The 25,357-nt window shown below is 40.2% G+C and overlaps 1 protein-coding gene across 1 annotated transcript; it reads right to left on the reverse strand.

The window, feature by feature from the left end:
• Positions 1 to 4,407: 4,407 nt before the first annotated feature.
• On the reverse strand, positions 4,408 to 18,433 carry LOC146714024 (uncharacterized). Its single transcript, XM_085450640.1, has 11 exons — positions 18,314 to 18,433; positions 18,037 to 18,224; positions 17,656 to 17,793; positions 17,360 to 17,498; positions 16,800 to 16,980; positions 16,443 to 16,584; positions 15,967 to 16,110; positions 10,087 to 10,143; positions 8,235 to 8,296; positions 7,214 to 7,290; positions 4,408 to 5,313 (listed from the first exon to the last, which is right to left on the reverse strand). Exons 1-11 carry the CDS (start codon positions 18,431 to 18,433, stop codon positions 5,203 to 5,205), a joined length of 1,359 nt encoding a protein of 452 aa, XP_085306766.1. The 3' UTR covers positions 4,408 to 5,202.
• Positions 18,434 to 25,357: the final 6,924 nt, after the last annotated feature.

Below are 25,357 nucleotides of genomic sequence, written 5' to 3' on the forward strand. Positions count from 1 at the left end.
GGGGGAGGACGTATCACGGGCAGAGCACAGCGAGCTGAAATCTCTGAAACCGACTGGCCTTCACTTCCTACGAGACAGAGAAGCTCTTCTACCCCTGTATACGAGAGGAAACAGGACTGGACAACCGTGAATAGGAAGGTTAACAACAAACCTCCAAAACAACTGAATGTGAAACTGCACAACAGATTTGCTCCACTATCAAAGGACCCTGGATCTATATCGGACAACCATCCATCTAAAAGCAGCGAAGTAAGGTCTGAAAATCTGTTGAAAAGTAAAAGACCACAGGGAAAGCTAAAGGCTAGGCCTGAAACTCTGATTGTGGGTGACTCTGCCGTAAAGGATGTACAAAGGATGTGCGGTAAGAACACTAAAGTCCTCTGCTTTCCTAACGATATGGTCAACAACCTGAAAGAGAGAATTCTTCAAATTGCAGGTGAATATCCAACTGTGACAAACATTGTTCTGCATACAGGGTCAAACGATGTGTCCAAACAACAGTCGGAGGCTCTGAAACGGGACTTTACTGGATTACTAAATACTGTAAACTCTCTGAATGCAGCTGTATTCATCAGTGGACCTGTACCGCCGGTCAGAGGAGGAGACGAGAGATTCAGCAGGTTGTTTACACTGAATAAATGGCTTATATCAGCATGTACTGACCACTCGGTGCATTTTATCAACGACTTTAATATTTTTTGGGAACGCAGGCATCTGTATAAAGCAAATGGATTTAATTTTAACAAGTCAGGGGTGAAACTGTTCACCTCCAACTTGTTTTATTCCATACGCCATCCATCTGTGCTTGGTGCCAAGGCTGAGATAAACGAGGAGTTATCTCATAAAGAGGAACAAACAGTACTCCAAGAACAGACAAAGCCCAGCAGAAACCTTGAGGAGGAGCTCCATTTGCCCCCACCTGGGAAGAGCCTCAGAAAGGAGAGACATCTGAGGCAAGAAGAGGGGTCCCTATTTGCCTCCAACTCTCTCAACAACACCAACGACCAGGACCAGGGACCACGATCTTCCCCAGTCCCCCCAAACCCCTGACAGGCCATCACCCTCCTCCCCCTCCCTTTCTCCCCCCTCCCCACACCTGAAATTCACTGAGGAGATGATGGAGTGGGTCAATGCTGGGCTCAGATCTACCCCCCGGCCCAATCCCTTTTTGTCCCCCATAAACCCCCCACCAGAGCGGCCAAAGGTTCGCCATCGAGCCCCACCCTCAACAGAGCAATCAAACTCACATTGCCCAGCCTCGCCCCCCTTAGTTCCTCCTTACCACCTTCATGCTCTGTCTCCGCAGTCTGATGTGTGATGTGTGAAGGGTCCGGGCTGCGAGGATTATGGCAGTGGTGACATTTTTAATTAATGATTTAATCACTGAGCACAGCCTTGATTTTATGGTTTTAACTGAAACTTGGTTGGACCAAAGTAACGGTGGAGCTGTTCTCATCGAGACGACCCCTGCTAACTACAGTTTTATCAGTGAGGCCAGGGTGAGCAGGAGAGGAGGAGGGGTTGCTGTCTTATTTAATGAATCATTTCAATGTAAGCAGCTATCTCCTGGAAGTTTTCAGTCTTTTGAATATGTGGCTTTACAGCTGAAGGCCCCATCCAAAGTTGTGTTTCTTAATGTTTACAGACCTCCCAAATACTGCACTTTTTTAATGACCTCAGTGAACTGCTGTCTGTGATCTGTGTTGATTTTGACTGTGTAATTATTGTTGGGGATTTTAACATCCATGTGGACAACCCTCAGGACAAAGGGACTAAAGACCTGAGTAACACTCTGGGCAACTTTGGGCTGACTCAGCATGTAACAGAGGCCACACATAATAGAGGACACACTCTTGACCTACTGATCTCCAAGGGCCTGAGCATTTCAAAGGTTACTGTGTCTGATGTGGGCGTGTCTGATCATTACTGTGTTTTCTTAGAAAGTAAAATCTTAGCCCACACAAATATATCAACAACAGTGATCACAAAACGGTGTATAACTGAACACAGTAGTGCAATTTTTAACCAGGTCTTCCCATTAACACCTGACCTGTCCAGAGGGTCAGTCAATGAGCTCGTCAATAGCTTCAATGCTAACATGTTAAATGTAATGGACACTATTGCTCCCATTAAGGTGAAGGTTATCTCTGGAAGGAAAAAGTCTCCATGGAGAAACTCCACACAGGTGAAAAATGAAAAAAGAGAGTGTAGGAAAGCCCCAGCTGTGTTTCCCTCCTGTTACCCATTCCCTGATTGCTCCCTCTGTGTATTTAAGCCCTGTGTTTCTTGGTGTCTGTTTCGCGATCTACCGTTTACGTTGCTGTGTGTTCTGTCATTTTTCTAGTTTAAGTTTGTTTTGAGCTTTTTTCAGTTATGTTATATTTTGAGTACTTAATTAAAGCCTTTTTGAGTTCACATCTGTTTCCGGAGTCTGCACCTTGGGTCCTATTCCTGTCTGCACACAGCCGCACCTAACATTTTGTGAGATTATTGTACTATCTTATACCACCTTATACTTCTAATCCAAGAACTGTTGAATCATTATACGGCTATAGGTCACATTATGCCTTGGATTAAAGATTGTGAAATCATTACACTGTTTTATGATGCATTATACTGCTCATTTACAGTGTTTGGACGCGTTATTAAGTAACGCGTTACAGTAACTACGTTATTATTGTGGTAACGAGCATGGTAACTAGTTATTATGCCAAAATCAGGAACGCGTTAATCGTTACTGGGATGTAGATAGGCTTGTCATTTGTTATTCGTTACTTTGTGTGGCAGCTATCGCGGAACTTCCACAGATTCAGTAACATTAGCAAGTGGTGGAGGCCAGCAGGTGGATGAGGGAAAGTGGAGGCAAGAGGAGAGACCGGAAGCGGGTGCCCGTCCGAGTGTCAGGTGAACTGAACTTCAGGTAAGAAGTTATGACCTGCAGTCTATCTGGGTCAGATATAAACCAAGTTTAGGTGGAGTTTATTTTCGTTGTGCTGACTTTTTCGTACTGCATGCTAGCTAGCATGAGGGGTTTTCTATACAGCTGGGTGGGTGCTATGTTACTGATGTTGAACTTTATTTTGTTCATAAGTTTAATTATTAGAGTTGCCAACATCCCCTAAAAAACGGAATCGTCTCGTATTCAGAGAAATTATTACGCGTTTCGTATTGAGGTGAAAAGGAGCACAGTTTGTCCCGGACTTCAGCTAGAATGAAAAAGACACAAAGCTGGAGTTATTCTGTGTCTTTGCTGCACAGCTGCCTCTTCTTCTCTCATTCTCTCCCCTCCCTCTCCTGTTGCTACTTTAATCATGAAACTGATCAATGATCAGCTGATCGGCTTTTCCCTCTTGTTTATTTATCATCCACTTTGCGCCAGAAAGAGGAAACCAGCGGATGTCGTGTTAAACAACAGCAGCACGTTTAAGCTTGATCAGCTGTTGTTAGAATTTAATATTAATTTCTAGTATCAGCTGATGTTTGCTGGAGCCACAGCTGCAAAAAAGCTGCTGGTCAGGATGTCGGTTTGGTTATCTGGTGAGAGGGAAACATGAAGATGAAACCAGGAGATGTCCTTACTGAATCATCAGAGCTGTGATGGAGAAACAGGTTTACCTTTTAGGTGACATGAATGAGTTGAAGGGAAGTTATGAACTGTTTCTGAGAGACAAATAACACCAGGATCCTTTTCTAAGTAGCTGACAGCTGGTAACTGTCCAGGGGCAGGTCTAGCAAAGTTTTGCCAGGGGGCCAGGTAGGGTATTAACAGGGAGAGGTGGGCACGAAGAAATACTTTTCTTTCTTATTCTCATTTAAAATGTCTAGATTTTCAAAAATAATTATCTGAGTCTTACAACAAACGATTGATAGATTGATGCATATATACCATCAAAACAGTGTACATCACTGTCAAAACAGTGTTTATTTTCATTCAAAGGCTTTATGATTTTTCCTATAATGGTGGGCCGGTCTCTAGTCAAAATGTCCGGGCCAATTTTCTGTCCCAGTCCAGCCCTGTATGCAGCTCATCTGCAGTCCGGTGTTACCTACATCTTCCTATTCAGAAGGCAGAATTTCCGAGTTGTGAGTACAATCAAAGCACCACGACTGCAGTTTTTGTGTTGGATGTAAAAAGCGCACATGACACTGTGACGTAGGCTAGAATCATGGCAGCGGTCAACGACGGTCCAGGCGTGGGATTTCTCTCGTAGAAATATGCACATTATTTTTTCCTTTGGTAGGTGACACAGTGCACTTGTGGCAAGTAAGCAAGCTAGAAGACTGGCAATCTTGCTGGGTATCCAGTTACGGAAGCAACACATTAACAAGAGTAAAACCAAAGTTGCTTTCCCTAGTAACTAGTTACCTTGAAAGTAACGAGTAACTTGAAGTAACTGAGTTACTTTTGATGGAAGTAACTATGGAAGTAACTAGTAATGTTACTAATTAGTAACTAACTAAGTTACTAATTTAAAGTAACTTACCCAACACTGCTCATTTATAAGAAATACTGTTTTCAGAGGATCGTGGCCATATATGTCTGATTAGAAAGAACAGAACATACTGCACAGGAAGCCAATGTCATAACTTAGGCTCACTAAGAGAGAAAGAATGTGGAAGTTTAGGTTTTATCACTTTGGAGGGGGGCTGAAGCTGTAAGAATGTGAGAAACGGTCAGACACTTTGAAATCTGGCAGACAGCCTCCTGTCCACATCTCCCGTCCAGCCATTTATACTCAAAGTGTTGTATGGAATAATGAGAATTGTATGGAATAAAGAGATTGTTGACTGAACATTTATACACCGAGTGTTGTTCTTCCTTCAGCCCAAAGATCAAAGAATTGGGATATTTAACAATTTTCAGAAAGTGAGGTTGTCATTATCAACATCAATTAATGTTAAAATCTTCCACTATAATTATTTTATCTGAGCTGTTCTTCGTGTTTTCCAGTCGTGGATAATCAGTGTATCGGTTCTAGACTAAGGATAGTCACACCAAAAATAATATGTAATCTAACAATTTCTAAGCGCAAATTAATTCATTTTAGATGATAGCACTGGAGAGTCAGGCTAACATGTTGCTTTTAAAAGCTGTTCTTGAGAAGTGAACTTAATTATTAAAAATGTGTGTTAAACAGCAGTGAAGCCAAAACTTCATTCAGCAGCTGAAAGAAAAAAGGTCTTGAAACTGTCAGTAGATGTTCATGTTGTGCCAGTAGAGGGCGCTGCAGGTGCTCCAATCTGTGGTTTGCTGCTTATGAGTCGGATAATCGTGTGTTGGGGCAGCCCTTTGGATATAAGCAAATTTTTGATCTACAGAGAGAGAAAAAGAAGAGCGAGAGATATGATCACTGATTTGTTTTTTAAATGTAAGACAGAAGCAGCGCAGGTTTTACAAAACTCTGCTCACAGAAATGGTTGAAATATGTACTTGTGTGGTTGTGCATGTCTATCGTGTGAACACTGTGGAGTAAATTAGGATGATTATTCAGCTTATAGTATGGCCCCATACAGTCATTTCTCCCAGTGGGATGTTAGACACGCTCACCCAAAGGAATCCTCTGTCCAATGAAAACTCAGATTCTTACAAATTATGACAGCACAACATAATTTAAACAACAGTTTCGCAGAGGAATTTGGTTGCATTTTTTTTTTAGTTGCATCCTAGCTTATTGTGGAAATTTTTAAAGTGGGGTATTCCACACACACACACACACACACACACACACCATAATGAGACACCACTGCTGCAACAAGTCAATCACTTTCGTCCCTCCTACATATTCCATGATTAACTGTAAGTGGTATCATTACAGAGTGGAAGTTGTTAAGAATCACAGCAACTCAGTCACAAAGTGTTAGACCACATAACGTTACAAATGAGGGTTGCCAGATTCTGAGGCACATAGTGGGTAAAAATCTCTGGCATTACAGTTTTTTACAGATGCTAGGACACACGTCTCAATACTTAAGTCACTTTTGCAAAACTCTTCACACAATTCTCCTAACTGACCCTCAGCTTGGCAAAGCAGTTCATTTCACATTCAAAATGCACTACAACTACCAAAACACTTCATTCAGGTCTCAAATAAACTCATTCTTCCAGAACACTAGCAAAGGTTGACAGCCGACAAAGACACTTTGTCACCCACAAAACAATGACCTAAAAAACACTAACAACATGTAGCATTACACAGTGTTTTCTTGTGTAAAACAAGGACACATCTCTGTTCATAATTTCAATATATGTTACTGGAATGAATCAGACATCATGCAGAATTCGTTAATATTTGTTTATGTATTTTTATTATTTTTGCACTAAGTAATCCCAAAATACAAGAATTTGTATACACAACATCCACTGATACACATACAATAGTAATGCTAATCTACTCTGTCTTCTCCATTTGGCCACAGGTTCTCATCCACATCACAGCTTATGTCATCTAGGGCAATACACCTAGGAAATAATCTTCTGGCTGCCAGAATTGAAGGAGTTGAAAAATTGAAGGAGTAACACCTGTGTAGATGTTCATCTACAATGAGAATAAGCTGTGGCTGGTTAAACTGCATTTTTAGATTTAAAATATGTTTCAATAAAATATTGCTGTTGGATTTTGCTGTCTTTTCAAGTTTTGCATTGTGTTATTGTTTTGGCCATAAGTTTAACAGTTTTGAAAACAGTATGTAAGCACATGCAAAATGTCCTGTCCGTACAAAGGTTTTTGGCAGTTGTTGTGTCTGAGTGAGAAGATAATTCATGAAATTTGAGAGATGTAGTCATTGAATGCATTTTGTGCCAAAACAATGATAACTGGTCCTCAGTTTAGCCCACATAGACTTCTGTTGTGCTCACTGTGTGAGGAGTTTTGCAAATGTGACCTAAGTATTGAGAAATGTGTCCTAGCGTCTGTAAAAAACTGTAACATCAGCACAAAAACTGTGCAACTGGAGCTTCACGTCATGAAGTTGTTATGTCATTGTTTTCTTGAGAGATCAGCTCCTGTAGTTTTAACATGTTAGTGGCCCGGTATTTTTTTTTCCCATTTAGTGTAATGAGGAGCCTCCCCTCATTCCCTTTATCCTTATGAGTCACTGGTGATAATGGGTGTATTCCGGTAATTTGTTGTCGATAAACTTTTTCCTTACAGTTCATATGGTGCAGTTGTTTGACGCTCTGATAAAATTTCTGAATTAATAAAAATATACTTACCTGTGTAAGGAAGGTATCTCTTTCAATTTTAGACAAGTCCACCAAGGAGGTCATTTTCATTTGAAAAACTGCAACATCTAAACACAAGAATGCAACATGTTAGAATTCATTAGAAATCACTTTGCGCTAAAGTTACTGCAAGTAGTTGCATTTATCAAAGTTTCCAAGCAACCTCAATTCTGTTGATATTTTTTTAATTCAGACCAAATACGTTTTTTCTATTTTGTGTTAGTAATGAGAATGTGTAAAATCGATCAGTGTATCTTTGTTTAAATAGGTGCACACTTTAACGACTTTTATATCAACCAAATTTGTTTTGTGTTTGTTGCTAAACGAGTCTGTGTTCATCCACCAAGGCTTAGTTAGCTTTACTTAATAATCGATTTACTTCCTGCTGGCATTTTTTTTTCTTTTTTTTAAAGTGTAAAGTGTGCGTGTTAGTCCCCATAGGGAAATAGTTCCTCTGCATTTAACCCATTCACACAGTCACCCAGTGAAGCAGTGGGCAGCCACCAATGCAGCGCGCGGGGAGCAGTGTGTAGGGACGGTACCTTGCTCAGGGGTACCTCAGGGTAGCCGTTCAGTGGAGTCGAATCCCCGACCTTCCGATCATGGGGCCAACACTCTACCTACTGAGCTATCCCTGCCCACTTCCTGCTGGCATTTTGATTGTGATTGTATATTTCTTACTTTGCTGATCTTAAGTTTATTCACTAATTGACACTGTTGATTGCAAAGAGAACCATTGTGCTTTTGTGGCCTGGTGAAAATCACCTCTAATCAGCTCATGCCTTTATTTGGAACTTTGGATTTTGTATGCAGTTAGTCAGTGCTACAAAATTCACTCAGCATACCTCAAATGTATTTTGCTGGATTTACAAATGAGTGATATAAAACTGACTTGAACTTTACTGTTTTGGTGTGACCAGCAATCAATAGACATGAAGTAAGGTGAGCTTAATAACTGTTACACTGAGACAGAGTAACTCTGTAAACATCACCTCATTTTATTCATACTCACAAGATGGTTCACTGGGTGTAGTAGATGTAGAAAGAGTTGTGCTTGGAGTACTGGTAGTAGTTCTTGGAGTTACAGTAGTTGGAGTACTGGTAGTAGTTGGTGCAGGTTCAGTAGTTGGAGTACTGGTAGTAGTTGTTGCAGGTACAGTATTTGCAGTACTGGTAGTAGTTGTTGTAGGTACCGTAGTTGCAGTACTGGTAGTAGTTGTTGTAGGTACCGTAGTTGCAGTACTGGTAGTAGTTGTTGCAGGTACAGTAGTTGGAGTACTGGTAGTAGTTGGTGCAGGTTCAGTAGTTGCAGTACTGGTAGTAGTATTTGCAGGCTCAGTAGTTGCAGTACTGGTAGTAGTATTTGCAGGTTCAGTAGTTGTAGTACTACTGAGGGGCCACACACACACACACACAGGTACAGTAGTTGGAGTACTGGTAGTAGTTGTTGCAGGTTCAGTAGTTGGAGTACTGGTAGTAGTTGTTGCAGGTTCAGTAGTTGGAGTACTGGTAGTAGTTGTTGCAGGTTCAGTAGTTGGAGTACTGGTAGTAGTTGTTGCAGGTTCAGTAGTTGGATTACTGGTAGTAGTTGTTGCAGGTTCAGTATTTGCAGTACTGGTAGTAGTTGTTGCAGGTACCGTAGTTGGAGTACTGGTAGTAGTTGTTGCAGGTACAGTATTTGCAGTACTGGTAGTAGTTGTTGCAGGTACCGTAGTTGGAGTACTGGTAGTAGTTGTTGCAGGTTCAGTAGTTGGAGTACTGGTAGTAGTTGTTGCAGGTTCAGTAATTGGAGTACTGGTAGTAGTTGTTGCAGGTTCAGTATTTGCAGTACTGGTAGTAGTTGTTGCAGGTTCAGTAGTTGGAGTACTGGTAGTAGTTCTTGGAGGTTCAGTAGTTGGAGTACTGGTAGTAGTTGTTGCAGGTTCAGTAGTTGGAGTACTGGTAGTAGTTGTTGCAGGTTCAGTAGTTGGAGTACTGGTAGTAGTTCTTGGAGTTACAGTAGTTGGAGTACTGGTAGTAGTTGTTGCAGGTTCAGTAGTTGGAGTACTGGTAGTAGTTGTTGCAGGTTCAGTAGTTAGAGTACTGGTAGTAGTTGTTGCAGGTTCAGTATTTGCAGTACTGGAAGTAGTTGTTGCAGGTTCAGTATTTGCATTACTGGAAGTAGTTGTTGCAGGTTCAGTAGTTGGAGTACTGGTAGTAGTTGTTGCAGGTTCAGTAGTTGGAGTACTGGTAGTAGTTGTTGCAGGTTCAGTAGTTAGAGTACTGGTAGTAGTTGTTGCAGGTTCAGTAGTTGGAGTACTGGTAGTAGTTGTTGCAGGTTCAGTAGTTGGATTACTGGTAGTAGTTGTTGCAGGTTCAGTATTTGCAGTACTGGTAGTAGTTGTTGCAGGTACCGTAGTTGGAGTACTGGTAGTAGTTGTTGCAGGTACAGTATTTGCAGTACTGGTAGTAGTTGTTGCAGGTACCGTAGTTGGAGTACTGGTAGTAGTTGTTGCAGGTTCAGTAGTTGGAGTACTGGTAGTAGTTGTTGCAGGTTCAGTAATTGGAGTACTGGTAGTAGTTGTTGCAGGTTCAGTATTTGCAGTACTGGAAGTAGTTGTTGCAGGTTCAGTAGTTAGAGTACTGGTAGTAGTTGTTGCAGGTTCAGTATTTGCAGTACTGGTAGTAGTTGTTGCAGGTTCAGTAGTTGTAGTACTACTGAGGGGCCACACACACGTACACACAGGTACAGTAGTTGGAGTACTGGTGGTAGTTGTTGTGGTTATTACTGGTCCTATAAACAGTTAGAAATAGATGTTATAACTCAGTTACACTGATTCAGTAAATTAAATTTAAAATGTGGCTTAAATGGTAAAGGGCTCTACTCACCGTATGCAACAGTCACAGTGACACATCGAAGCTCTGAGTGATACTTGGTTCCACTGCAGAAATAAGAAAGTTTAATATAGGCCTCTGATGCCATGATATCTTCAAGTCACCTAAACACTGACACTTTCTATCTTAATTGAGCATGCTTTTACAACATAGTGGTTTTCAAACTGCCTGCTTTCTAATACTTGCACCCCTTAATGTACCCCTTACTTACTTCCGGCGCCGCTCCGAGTTGGCAGCCACTATCAGCAGCTCTGACCTGACCGAGTCCTTTTTTCTCTTTTTTTGTTGTTATTGTGTTTCTTGTTCTTGTTTTTTTTTTTTATTATTATTGAGGGCTATACTACTCCATAATGGAGCTCAGAATTTTATGGACAATCGTGTTTTTAATCACATTTTTTTACAGCATTTGTAAAAAAGAGCGCGTGGAGGTCCGACCACCTATTGTTTACAGCAGGGATCAGCTGTTAGCCCTCAGGGCCTCCACTCCACCTCCACTGCCTACCACCGAGCAAGCCAACATCGCCCGCGAGGTGAGGAGGAAGAGACTTGGGCCGGAATCAGGCATCACAGTAAGGTTAGGAGGTACCAGCCAGCAATTCCATCTATTATTATGGGGAATGTGAGATCACGCCCCAAAAAACTGGGAATGTGCTTCACAGAGTTGTGACTAACCACGCTAACTCCGGACTCACACATAAACATAGATGGTTTCCATCTGATCCGGGCAGACAGAACAACGGAGAGTGGTAAGAAGAGAGGAGGGGATCTGGCTGTGTTTGTGAACAATAGATGCTATAACTCTGGGGAGTTATCTAACAAAGAGACGCTATGCTGTAAGGACATTGAGCTGTTAGCGGTTAGCATGAGACCGTACTATTTACCGCGAGAGTTTACACACGTCATTATGATAGCTGTGTATGTCCTGCCCTCTGCTAACGCTGCAGCAGCCTGTGAGGTCCTGCACACTGTAACCAGCAGACTCCAAACACAGCACCCTCAGGCCCTTTTCCTGATCTCTGGGGGCTTTATTCACATCTCCTTGTCCTCCACTCACCCCACCTTCACCCAGTACGTCACCTGCCACACCAGAGACAATAAAACATTGGACTTATTTTATGCTAACACCCAGGAGGCATACAGCTCATCACCTCTCCCTCTCCTGGTGGGCTCAGATCACAACCTGGTCCATCTCCAGCCTGTGTATAAACCTCTAGCACACAGAGAACAGGTTGTGAAACACACAGTTAGGAAATGGTTGGCAGAGACTGAAGAGGCCCTGAGGGACTGTTTCCATTCTACTGTGTGGGACAACCTCTGCAGCCCCCTGGAGGATGACCTCAACAGCATCACAGACTGCATTACGGAATACATGAACTTTTGTGTGGACAACCGCGTACCCATCATAAAGGTACGTGTTTTTCTAACAACAAGCCATGGATAAATCCTGAAATTAAGGCTCTCCTCAAGGAGAAGAAGAGAGTCTTTAGATCTGGAGACAAACAGGAGCTAAGAGCTGTCCAGAAGAAGTGGAAATGGAAGATAAGGCAAGGGACGAAAACTACAGGAGGAAGATGGAAGAGCAGCTGCAACAGGACAACATCAGAGGGGTTTGGAACAGCCTGAAGACAATCTCAGGACAAAAACCAACCGCCGAGGCTGCAGGAGACTTGGGGTGGGTGAATGACCTAAATAAATACTTTAATAGGTTTGATCAACCACCCCTCCCCTTATTGCAATCTCCCTCATCTTCAGGAACTGCCTGTCTTTCATCTCAGGACTTCACACCTCTCAGCTCCCAGCCATCACACCACCCCCACCTTCTGTGAACTCCAACATACACCCCACCCCCCTGAAATACCCCCTATCCATCTCAGCACTTCAAGTGAGGAATGAGCTTCACAAGACTGCAGGTCCAGATGGCATCAGCTCCAGGCTCCTGAGGTGCTGCGCAGATGAACTGTGTGGCATCCTAGGATATCTGTTCAACCTGAGCCTGTTGCCGCGGAAAGTACCACAGCTGTGGAAGACCTCCTGTGTTGTACTGGTACCAAAGACCTCCCATCCTAAGGACGTCAGCAGCTACAGGCCGGTAGCCCTGACATCACATATGGTGAAGACCCTCAAGTGGTTGGTTCTGCACCATCTGTGCCATCTGCACCATCTGAGGTCTTCATTGGATCCGCTATAGTTTTCTTACCAGCCTGGCATCGGGGTGGAGGACGCCATCATCTACCTCCTGCACCAAGCTCTGACTCACCTGGAGAAGCCTGGAAGCACTGTGAGGATCATGTTCTTTGATTTCTCCAGTGCTTTCGACACCCTCTAACCACGACTTCTGAGGGACAAGCTGGAGCTATCGAGAGTGGACCACCACATGTCCCAGTGGATACTGGACTAGCTCACAGAACGCACACAGTATATGAGGACACAGGGCTATGTCTCTGATACATTTGTCTGCAGTACAGGGGCACCACAGGGAACTGTGCTGGCACCGTTCCTCTTCACCCTCTACACTGCAGACTTCTCCATCAACTCCCCATGCTGCCATCTACAGAAGTTCTCTGACGACTCTGCTATAGTCGGCCGCATCACAAGTGAGGACGACTCAGAGTACAGACAGTGGACTCTGGACTTTGTGGACTGGTGCCAGCAGAAGCACCTGCTGATCAACGCCGGGAAAACAAAGGAGTTGGTGGTGGACTTCTGAAGACGCAGACCCACCACACTGACACCGGTGAACATCCGTGGAGTGGACATTGAGATAGTGGACTCTTATAGGTACCTGGGTGTTCACCTGAATAATAAACTGGACTGGAGCCGCAACACTAATGCTCTTCACAGGAAGAGTCAGAGCAGACTCTACCTGCTGAGGTGGCTGACGTCATTTGGAGTACAGGGAGTGCTTTTAAAGACTTTCTATGAGTCTGTGGTGGCATCCGTCATTTTTTTACAGTGTTGTATGTTGGAGCAGCAGTTTATTGACAGCTGAGAGGAAGAGGTTGGATAAACTTATCATGAAGGCCAGCTCTGTTCTGGGATGCACCCTGGACCCAGTGCAGGTGGTGGGAGACAGAAGGACTCTGGCCAAAATAACATATCTGATGGACAGAGTCTCCCACCCCATGCATGTAAATGTTGCTGAACTGCAGAGCTCCTTCAGTGACAGACTGCTGCATCCTAGATGCATGAAGGAGCGTTTCTGCAGGTCCTTACTCCCTGCAGCTGTCAGACTGCACAATCAAAACTGCTACCAACAAACATAGATGTTTACATCAGCGCTGTAACTTGGCACTATTTTATCAACCAATTCACACTACAACCAGGGTTTGCCTCTTATCTGTATTTAATTTTTATTTAATTTAATAACGGTACAGTACTCTGTTTTTGGTAACCATTATCCTCTCTGGAGGTGCAGAGAAATACACACCCCCATCACCATCAACGGCGCTGCTGTTGAGAAGAGTGAGCAGCTTCCGGTTCCTTGGTGTACATCTGGCTGAGGATCTTACGTGGTCAGGACACATAAACAAAACAGTGAAGAAGGCGCAGCAGCGCCTCTTCTTTCTCAGGAGACTGAAAAGATTCGGCATGAGCCCCCGCATCCTCAGGACCTTCTATCGCTGTTCCATTGAGAGCATCCTCACTGGATGCATCAGCACCTGGTACAGTAACAGCACCGCTTACAACTGCAAAGCTCTCCAGAGAGTAGTGTGGTGCTCTGAATGGATAATTGGAGGTGAGCTTCCCTCCCTCCAAGACATCTACAGGAAGCGCTGCCTGAGGAAAGTGGGGAGGATCATCAAGGACTCCAGTCACCCCAGCCAAAAACTGCTCAGACTGCTTCCATTAGGAAGGAGGTTCTGCAGCATCCAGTCCCGAACCAGCAGACTGAGAGACAGCTTTTTCCATCAGGCCATCAGACTGCTGAACACGTCATAGACACCTCAGCTTCACTACTGGAACTTCAACATTATGCACTACACACTGTATTTAAATGCCACTTGTTTTGCACATGTCCAACTACCAACCTCTGTATATTTTATATATTTTATTTATTGTTTACTCTATTTAATTTGTAAAATATGTATACACACACACATACACGTAGAAAAACATATTTAGTATACACATCCAGTAATGCATACACTCTTATATTGTACATATATTTATTACTCTCAGATTTAGCCATTCTTGTATTTTGCTTGTTTACGTTATTGTATTTTGCACAACTCTGTTGCTTGTGAAGCTCGCACACAAGAATTTCACTCGCATGTACTGTACCAGTGTACCTGCACATGTGATGTGACAATAAAAGTGATTTGATTTGATTTGATGTAAATATGTAAAAATTGTGTATGTTTCTGTTCTGTGTCTTGTGTACTGTTTGTTTGTATATATCTGTCTTGCTGCTGTTACATCCAAATTTCCCCTTGTGGGACAATTAAAGGATTATTCTATTCTATTCTACTGGTCATTACAGGCAGAAGATTTGCCTCCTGTGTTTCTAACATCCTCTTCAGTCACACCAACCCTATGTATGTCTTCCTTCACTACATCCATGAATCTTCTTCAGTCTTTTTTCTCTTTTTCTCTTTCTATTTTAAGGTCCCCAGTGATCATCCATATTTATTTACTTGATAAATCCATGATCCTCTACTCAGGTTCTTAGTGTCTTTTCTTATCTAAAAGCAGTGTTTGGGAGTAACGGAATACATGTACCAGCAATACGTATTTAAAATACAAAATATTAGTATCTGTATCCTGTTACCATTTAATGGGTGGTAATCAGAATACATCTACTTTTTTTAAATAGATGGAATACACAGCGGTCATTTCCTGTTTTCTATGTTAGACTATCCCCTCTCTATGTCTTCTCCAATTTGGTGATTAAACACAGTTGGGCGCAGGTTTAGCTCAGTTGCAGTCCGCATGCAGTCATATATGACATGGCTGAGAGCGGCCGGCCCAGGTTCGAGTAGGATTCACAGCCCTTTTTTAAAAAACAAAACAAAAAACAACTCAATTTCTATTTGGGATTAATACAGTTTTTCTGATTCTGATTGCTTGAAACCAAAACAAGACATGCAATAAGAGGCTCTAATGTAAGCATCCTATTAATATTGGTGGCATCAGTTACAGCAGCCAGCAGTGCATGGGCAGGATAGCGAAATAGTTTTTTATGCGAGATCACTGCAAAAAGTGCAGTCCTATCTAATGTCCATCCTACTGTTACTCGTTTTATATTAAGATTTTTAAAAATCTAGTTGGTATTGGTATGGCGAGTATCCTTCAGTAATAGTACTGAATTACACAGCAATAGTACATTCCTGTAGTTGTTAAAAGCATGACAATATATTAAGTAATCCAAAGTATTCAGAATACATTACTGTCATTGAGTAACGTAACGGAATACGTTACAGAATACATTTTGGGCCATTTTTTCTGTAATCTGTAGTGGAATACATTTTAAAAGTAACCTTCCCAACACTGTCTAACAGCTGTTTTTCTCTTGTTATCAGCTTCCTGGTTTTCATTTTGTCTTCTGACTACAATTGTAATCTCAAAAGATAAAAAATATTTATTGACTCAAAGGAGAGCTAACTGTCTTCTAATGACAGAAAAATCCTTTAAACAGGAAACTTGTTAGGCAGCAAGTTCAAATATGAGTTTAAAAGCTTTCCTTTCAGGAATGTCAGAACAATATTTATTGACTCAAAGGAGAGCTAACTACCTTTTAATTATAGAACAATCCTTACAACAGGAAACTTTTTCAGCAACAAGTTAAAATGTTACTTTGAAAATTTTTCATTTCAGGAATTTCAGCTGCTATAACTTTCTACAGAGTCATTTATATGAAACAGGAGACTGACCTGAAAACTGCCTGGACAACAAAACAGATGGGGAGACTTTGTCCTTCTTCGCTTTCAGATGGTGTCCATCTCAGGGTGAACTGTCCTGGTCCTGATGTGTTATTGATTAAATTGTATGGCCCGCTGTAGAGCAGCTCAGAGATCCTTCAAAGAACAAAATCAAAAACTTGTCAACTTTTTTTTTTTCAAAATCTGCCCATCTGGAAAAGGAGCATATTTCTTTTTGTTTCCCAACTGAGTACAGCTTTTATTAGGCCATGTTTTTTCTCACAGACACTGTGTCATTTAACTTGACATCTGACATGTTGTTAGATATGTAACCTGAAGACCTGCAACATATGTTAAATTTGCACATCACTCATTTCTCTAAGATTCATGACTCAGGACTATATTTCATTTCTACCCAGAGGCTTCCCTGAATTAAATATTTAAACTTTTATATATTCAGACAAAGTCTTTAACTGTGTTTTACTTACGTGGAGTTAAGTGCCTCTGCAGTGATGTGAATTTCCAGAGTCTGACTGACATTGTTGTAGAGCTGAGCTCCGTTGGCTGGTGTTGGAGGAAGAAACTTGGGCAGAAAGAGTCCTTCTGTGCAGGATGGCACTGCAGGATCAACTGGAAGAATACAGAGAAGTTAAGGTGATTCTCACAGGATGGAAAGATGATCCAGAGTAAAATATCTGCTGGACAGATTAATATTTGTTGGTCCAGAGAATCAGTCTTGATGACACTGGTGGTCAAACATCTCTGTACATCAGGCCGAGCACTAAGTTCATCGTCAGCAGCTCTTTAGTGCTTTCATTGTAAGATAATGAAACGTATATTGGTACCTTTCAAAGCAAACTGAATCGGTATTTTGCTGATGGCATCGTTGGTAGTTATTGTTGTTTGTGTCCCGTTGGTTTGAGTCAGAGTGATGGTCTGTCTGGGGAAGTCCTCCATCACCAGCTGTACTACATACGAACCTTCATTACTGCTGCTGGTGGGGCTGAATGACAGAGTACAAGAGGACTGCAAGAGGACGAAAATGGGCTTGAAGTCAAAATAACCAAAATGTTTTCTGTTGCAGAAAACATTTTCAATTCAAGGATATAAAAAATGTAGAAAAAACACTTGTTTTGGATAAACTTTCACTTCTACAAAATTTAGATCAATTGTAATTCAATTAAAAAATTCCCATCACATTATTGCGTGACTGTCTGTGCCAGCTTTTAGTCTTTGCCTTGAAGTCAAAATAACCAAAATGTTTTTTGTCCAACTTTTTTGGACAAACTTTCACTTTTGCAAAATAAATTGATCTGAACTGTAACTCAGTTAAAACCATTTAATCACTTTCTGTGCAAAATGTTTGCTTGTCTCATCTGACATGAGAGTAACAATCATTGCTCACCGATGAGAGGCTGAGGACAGACGGTGGAGTGCAGGGGTTACACTCTGAGAGTGCAGAGTTTCCATATCTGCATTTAACTTCGTCTCCATCAGGGTCAAACATCAACAGGCTGAAATCTCTCTGACAGTTTGAAGGAACTCTGAGAGAGAAACAAAGATTGTAGCTCTATTTGCTGTATTTTAATATAACAAACAGGTGATAAATACTTTGTTAAATACATTTTAATATGAAAGGGATGAATGTAAAATATGAAATATATAAGAATACAAACACAGACACACATAAAGTAGGCTTACCCCACAGCTGGTAGGATGGTGGTCTGAGGTGATGTGTTGGCTTTGCCGGTGTCGGACCGGTTCCTCAGTTCCACCCGAGTCACAGCTCTCCATGACACGATGTTATTGATGTTTGATATCCAGGCACCACTATTCAACCTTCAGTGGAAATTGATCAGAAATTCAGTTTTTAAAGTCTGAACAAAACATGTTTTAATAAATTATTAGTTAATCATGAGCCACCAATACAGCAGAGCTGATCATTAACATAATTCTTCACTTCTCGAAAACATTATTTTTTGTTGAGCCGTTGACATTTTGGGGGAAAGTGGTTTTGTTGCCCATCACTGAGAATTTAAAAAAGTTTTTACAAATGACTTTTTCCTGTTGTTGTACACTCACCAAAGCTCAAACAGAGCGTTGCTGGAAACCCGTCGAGTCATGATTCCCTCTCTCTGACACCAGTCTCCACTGCTCTCCTGTTTTACCACATGTAGTGTGTAGGTTCCAGTCCCACAATCACCACTGAGGCAACTCCATGTGGTATCATATATGCAGTCGTGGAAGTTCAGCTTATACCGAACGGTCACCTTTAAATTTACAGCCACAAAGTGTTCACTTAGGTCTTGTAAGATTTTTAAAAGTAAGTACATTATTTTAAGAAAGAAAATGTACATACTGTGACAGATCCATCTGCAAAAGTGTCCTTTGGGTAGTAGGTCATGACTGTGCCTAAAAAATGTGAAGCCTGAGTGGCGCAAACCATCAGCAGCACCAACGATATCTCAGAGAGCAACATGATGAATGTGTGTGTCTCTGCACAAAGGCAGAAATCACTGAGAACACCTGTACTTCCAAAGACAGCCTCTATTTCACTCTCTGTCCTTTTGTCTGATGTGTTTTTTTCCACAAACAGAAACTGATTCAGTTTGTAAACCAGAAAATTACCTGGAATGAGGAAACGTCTTTCAAAGATTACAGTCAGATGGGGATTTCACCGAATCCAGCTGTCTAAACCACCTGTAAGAAGCACAGGTATATTTTTAAGTATATTTAAACAAAGTTGTTTTGAATTTGTCAAAACAACAACAAACATTTGTCAAAACCTTTTTCACAGATTTGTTTTTAATTTCATCCTTTGGGGGGCGACCGTGGTTCAGGGGGTTGGGAAGCTCATCTTGTAACTGGAAGGTTGCCGGTTCGATCACCTGCCCTTTCTGTCTCGGTCATTATGTCCTTGGGCAAGATCCTTCACCTGCCGTCTACTGGTGTTGGCCAGACGGGCCGATGGCGCGATATGGCAGCCTAGCTTCTGTCCGTCTGCCCCAGAGCAGCTGTGGATACAATTGTGGCTTGCCTTCTCCAGTGTGTGGATGTGAGAGTGAATGAATAGTGGAATTGTAAAGCGCTCTGAGGTTCTCGAAAAGTGCTCTATAAATCCAGTCCAATCTTTTAGTTGTAATAGTGATTAACACAGTGTCAATTGGTTTTGTGAAAAAATAGTTATTTCTGTTCACAACAAATCAGAGAGTGCAAGCTCCATGTTTCATTAGTGTCTTTTGTGCATGTTAAAACGTACTACAGTCAATACTGGTAGTGCAACGGATCAAAAAACTCATGGTTCGGTTCGGATCACGGTTTTGAGTCGCGAATCACCAAAAAAAGAAATAGACAAGACAAATTTAACTCTCAGTTTATTTATTTAAATACTTTTTGGCCATTAAAAAACACTCAACTCAGAACTCATTCCACGCAATTGTATAAATACAAATTAAGGTGCATAATAGGGCATGATAATCATTTCCTTTGAATGTGGGCACAATCATAAAACAACTTAAAATGCAATTTAAGGTATCATTGCTTCTTACTTTGAAAATGGAGAATGAATAAAACTCCACATCATCAAACATTTAAATTTACATGTAGCTGTAGAGGTATTTAGGTGCTTTATTAGCTGTAGGCTAAATTTATGCAACTTCTTTTTAGGGGGAAAAAGATATTGTTGCTACGTGAAGCCCCGCAAGCTGGATTTCACTAACAGAAAAAAGGATTCAGTGATGCAGAAGCAAGCAATGTTGCTCTGATGATACAGGTTCATGATACAGCTCCATTCACGCTCTTGCCCTTTGAGTTAAGGTTAAGGTAAATGATATGCATAAATATATTGATAAATAAATATAAATAAATATAATAAATATCAATATAAATGATATGCAAATCTCTGCAATCAGTCTTTATGTACATTTGACACAACAGCCGGTGACTGTAAAAGAAAATTTGTTTTTGTCATTTTGGGCATTTAGATTAGAGATCTAAAGAGATAGCTGAAAATTTATTTGTTTCAGTAATTTTTTAGTAGGTGAACAAACTGTATTTGCTGCTTTGACGTTGAATGCTGAGAGACAAACTTACCAAGCAGGAAATAAAGTCAGTTTATCACAGGAACACATCTTTTGGAAAGAAACTGTGACTGGTATTATTCGTGTTTGAAGTGGAGCAATTCTGAACAATGATCAGTGGAATGAATCATTTCTTTCCAGACTAAAAAGGGAGTATTTCAGATGTGGTATACGCAATGTTACTTCATGATTCATCAGTCAGTGATTCAGACATGGCTCAATTTTGTACGAATGCTTTGAAAGCTTTGTTCAGACACACTCATGACAGTGACAGAATGAGAACAAAAAGAAAAGTGTGTGAGAGGAAAACTAAAAAGCTCTACATGACAGTCTTTGGTTTGATCAGTAAGACATCAAAAGCACAATGCTCAGGTCATGAAAGATAGCACAGAACTGACACAGAGTTGTGTCAGTTTGTTGTGTAACTGTTCAAAAAGCAGAGTCAATTCGTAGAGTCTCTCTGTGGCTTAACTATGAAGCAGGTTTTTGAGCTTAATGAGCTGGTGGTGTAGTTGATAAAGACAATAGAAGGTGTAGTAATTGGTGAATTTACTAAAAGACTTAAATCCAGTAACCTAATGGGAATGGCTCTACTCACCACCTCCAACAGTCATAAGGAAGCTTTGAGTGATTCAAATGGTAAAAATACATTCATATGGTAACTCCACTTTCTACATTAAAAATGTCATTTATATATTCTGTAGGAGACAATGTAAATGTCCAACAGTCCTTTGGAAAGGCTTGATCATACCTAGACTGTTCCAAAGGTGAGTCATAGTAGGGAAACTGGTAGATGTACATTGCTGTCCAACAGCATATTATCATCACACTGAAGCCTGTTTCTGTTTTTTTATATTTGGATAAGAACTTAACTGATGAATGTCAACAAATAACAATGAACAACAAAGTTCTAAAAAGGTTATACAAACAAATGTTGCTCTTTTCTATGACAAAATGTTTTAAATACTTTAACCTTCCATTCCAAACTCAGACTTCCGTTTATTTTCTTCCTTCAGTTGTTGGATTATTATTACTTTTTAATAATTGTTTTGTTAATTCAGTGGTTCCCAAACGCACACATACAAACACATCCTCCAACCACACACACCCATATTTTGCTCCATTGCGGTTTCTTTCGCACCTCAAACATTTAGTAAACAATTAAGCAAATAAAAGTAATCTGCAATAAATTACAGGTAGTAAGAAAATAAACTACACAGCAAATCCAGCATGTCCAAATTAACACTGTCAGATTTGATTTCAACACTATTAAAGTGTCTATATGGGTCCACACCAGAGAGTGTTAATTTAACTCTTTTTGGAGAGTTGGTACGTTAACTCTGATTTAGTGTTAAACACCAAATCTGTCTGGAGTTGATAATTTAACACTTACTAATGCTAACTAGGTGTTAAGAGTTTATATATTAAATGGTAAATGGCCTGTATTTATATAACGCTTTACTAGTCCCTAAGGACCCCAAAGCGCTTTACATATCCAGTCATCCACCCATTCACGCACACATTCACACACTGGTGATGGCAAGCTATGTAGCCACAGCCACCCTGGGGCGCACTGACAGAGGCGAGGCTGCCGGACACTGGCGCCACCGGGCCCTCTGACCACCACCAGTATGCAACGGGTGAAGTGTCTTGCCCAAGGACACAACGACGAAGAGTTTATATATTAACTCTCAAAGAGTATTTTAGTTTAACTTCGTAAGAGTTATTTTGTAATTAATTCTAAAAAGCGTGAATTTTACTGTTCTGAACTTCTAGAAATTTCTTTTGGAAATAATCATTTACTAAAAAGACGCAATGGTTTTTGAAAAACATTTATTCTGAACTGTGCCTCACAATTTCAAAACATTTTCTGAAAGATGTAACAGTGTACATGTTCTCACTTTCATTAGAATTTTGTTTATCAAAACGTCTGTTCATCTCCTCCTGAACAACCTGACAGAGTGAGTCAGGCCGCGTGACTACCGCAGCTCCCGCACCGCGACTCAACAGGGCCATTTTCTAGAAATGTCTGAGCACACCTGCTTTCACGTGGTTATATTTCTGCACTCTGTCACACACTCCTACACACACTCACAAACAGCTACATAAATGTTTATAAGTGCATTCAGGTGTTGAATAAAATAGATTACATTTTAAGATTTTGTCAGTACCCTTATTTCATTGTGTTACATCTCACCCCGCGGTATGTTACAACTAACCCAGACTATGGGGTAAATTGTAACATTTCACTCTTTGTGTTTGAGAGCATACCATGCAATGGGTAATTGTGCTGCAGAGAAAATAGCTGCACTATTTAATAGCAGAGACATGTAAATACTTTGCATAAATTTTGAATCCACTACCTTAAAAGAGCTCCAAGCTACAGACAGAAATGTCAAAAATGTTACAACTATCCCCGGTCTCCCCTACTCTTTCAATTTCCACACCATCTACATGAAGCTGCGCTTGTGCATTTCTAAGGGAATTCCCAAATAAGATAATTTTAGTTTTACTTAGATTTAGCGATAGTTTGTTCCTGTTAAACCATTTTTTAATTTTGCACATTTCTGAAGTAATTGTATCCAGCAGCTCCTTTAGATTCCCCCCAGAACAAAAAATATTTGTGTCATCTGCAAATAATACTAATTTTAATATATCAGATGCCTTACAAATATCATTTATATAAATAATAAATAATTTTGGACCCAGTACAGAGCCTTGTAGAACACCACAAGCAATGTCCAAGCATGATGAGGAATGGACACCCAGCTTCACAAATTGTTTCCGGTCACTTAAATTATTTTTCACCCATTGCAGTACAACCCCCCTAATCCCATATCGTTCCAGTTTATTAATTAATATGTCATGATTGATTGTGTCGAATGCTTTCTTGAGATCCAGAAATACTCCAGCTGCATACTGTTTCTGATCTATAGCATTCGTAATCTCCTCAATTGATTCGATTAATGCCAGAGATGTTGATCTTTTTGATCTGAATCCATATTGACTGTCAGAGAGTAATTTATATTCATCTAAGAATTTGTCTAATCGTTTATTAAACAGGTTTTCTAGGATTTTGGAGAATTGTGGTAGTAAAGAAACAGGCCTGTAATTTGTGAAGTGGCGTCTATCCCCGGTTTTATACAGCGGGACAACTTTAGCTATTTTCATTTTGTTTGGCACTTTTCCCGTCTGAAATGATAAGTTGCAAATATATGTTAGAGGTCCTACAATTCCTTCAATGACCTTCTTGACGATTTTCATGTCAATATCATTACAATCAGTAGATGTTTTATATTTACACATGTGTACAATGTCAATTATTTCTTTTTCCTCCACTGATGTGAGGAACATTGAGTTAGGGTTCCTATCAATCAGGTTTTCACTACATTCTACTGATGGCAGTGACTCAGGAATTTGTTCAGCCAGTTTTGGTCCAATATTTACAAAATAATGATTAAAGCTGTTGACCTTATCAGCAGTGTTTTCCATAATATTGCCATTATCGATAAAGTATTGTGGATAACTTTGTTGTCCAGAATTATTTTTAATGATACCATTTAAAACATCCCATATTCCCTTCATATTATGTTTATTGTTGTTCAATATTTTACTATAATACTCCTTTCTACATACACGTATAATATTGGTCAACTTATTTTTGTATTTTTTATATTTATTTTCAGCATCTTTTGTTCTTTGTTTTAGGTATTCCCTATAGAGTGTATTTTTCTTTTTACATGCATTTTGTAAACCCTTAGTGATCCATGGTCTATCTGAATATTTGTGCTTTCTGTTGTATTTTATTGTTGGACAGTTTTTATCGTACAACTGCATGAATATTCTTAAAAATATGCCATATGCAATATCAATATCAGCTTCTTTGTACACATTGTCCCAGTCCTGATTTAATAGATCGTTCTTAAATGCAGTCATAGTTTCTTCTGTCCTTACACGTCTGTATCTCAGTTGTTCTTCATGCTGATTTTTCTTATAATTAGTGTCATAAACTGCAAAAACTGGTAGGTGATCACTAATGTCATTAATTAATATTCCGCTCACAATGTTGTTTTCCATATTGTTAGTGAAAATATTGTCAAGTAAGGTGGCACAATGTGGTGTAATTCTGCTAGGCCTGGTTATTTTAGGATGTAAACTCAAACTGTACATAGTGTTTAGGAATTCGTCGGTCATTTTATGCTTTTTCGGATTCAACAGGTCAATATTAAAATCACCGCAGATAAACATAACTTTTTGATTTGTTTTAGAGAATATTTCCTCTATGAAGTCATTAAATACTTGAATACTAGAGCCAGGTGTTCTATATATACAGCTAATTATTACATTTTTTTCTTTTTCCTTATAAATTTCAATTGTTATACATTCTAGTAAATTATCAATTACAGTTGTCATACTTTCTACCACCTTGTAGTTTAGGTTTTTATCCACATACACAGCTACTCCCCCTCCACTCTTGTTCCTTCTATTTACAAAATTCACTTCATATCCCTCCAGTCCAAAGTCCATTCCTTTCTCCGCATTGATCCATGTTAAAGAAATGGCAATAATTCCAAATGGATTTGTCAACTCATTTAGATATTCCTTTATATTGTTGAAGTTGGCATACAGACTTCTGGTGTTAAAATGGATTATTGATAATTTATTTTCCGTGTTGATGGTGTGCTTAAACTGTTCATCAGTGAAGTAGCAGCAGTTACTGCTGATGTTGTAGAAGAAATTATTTTCCGGGTCTATATCCTTTTCTAAGTCTAGAACATTATGGTCTGTGTATCGAAATGTTCTCAGTTCCAGATTATCATAAAGAGAATTCCAATGAGTCATGTTGATATTGTTGCCAGATGCAGATGAAGTTCCATATTCATTTGCTGTACAGTATACTCAGTGCTTCAGGACATAAGTAAAGTAAGAAAGATTAATTTTCTTTTCACTTACTTGGAGTTAAATACTTCTTGAACGACATTGGTTTCAAACTGAGCTGAACTTTGACTTAATTCTTTATTTTTAAAGAAAAAACTGATACTTTTTTCAAAGTATCCAATTTTTGAAGTAAATCATTTGAATTTTCCACCCCTTCAGTGGCAGTTTATGGTTATTGTGAACTCACTGAAGCCAAAGCAGAGCTAGTATATCTCATACCAGAGTTGGAAATGACATTGGTTACCATGACTGGATCTCACAGTACTCATGAGCATACATTACTACATTGATACGTGCCATTGAGGTCATGGTAAAACCTAAAAAAGAAATCCTGTTGCCTTGAGGCCTGCTTTGCATTGGCCACTTATGGTTGAATGTCTAAGCTG

The sequence above is a fragment of the Copadichromis virginalis genome, linkage group LG3 (genome assembly GCF_057382275.1).
Source record: "Copadichromis virginalis isolate Kocher_CV1m ecotype Utaka linkage group LG3, C_Virginalis_male_GT1.1, whole genome shotgun sequence".
In the NCBI taxonomy this organism is placed as follows: Eukaryota; Metazoa; Chordata; class Actinopteri; order Cichliformes; family Cichlidae; genus Copadichromis; species Copadichromis virginalis.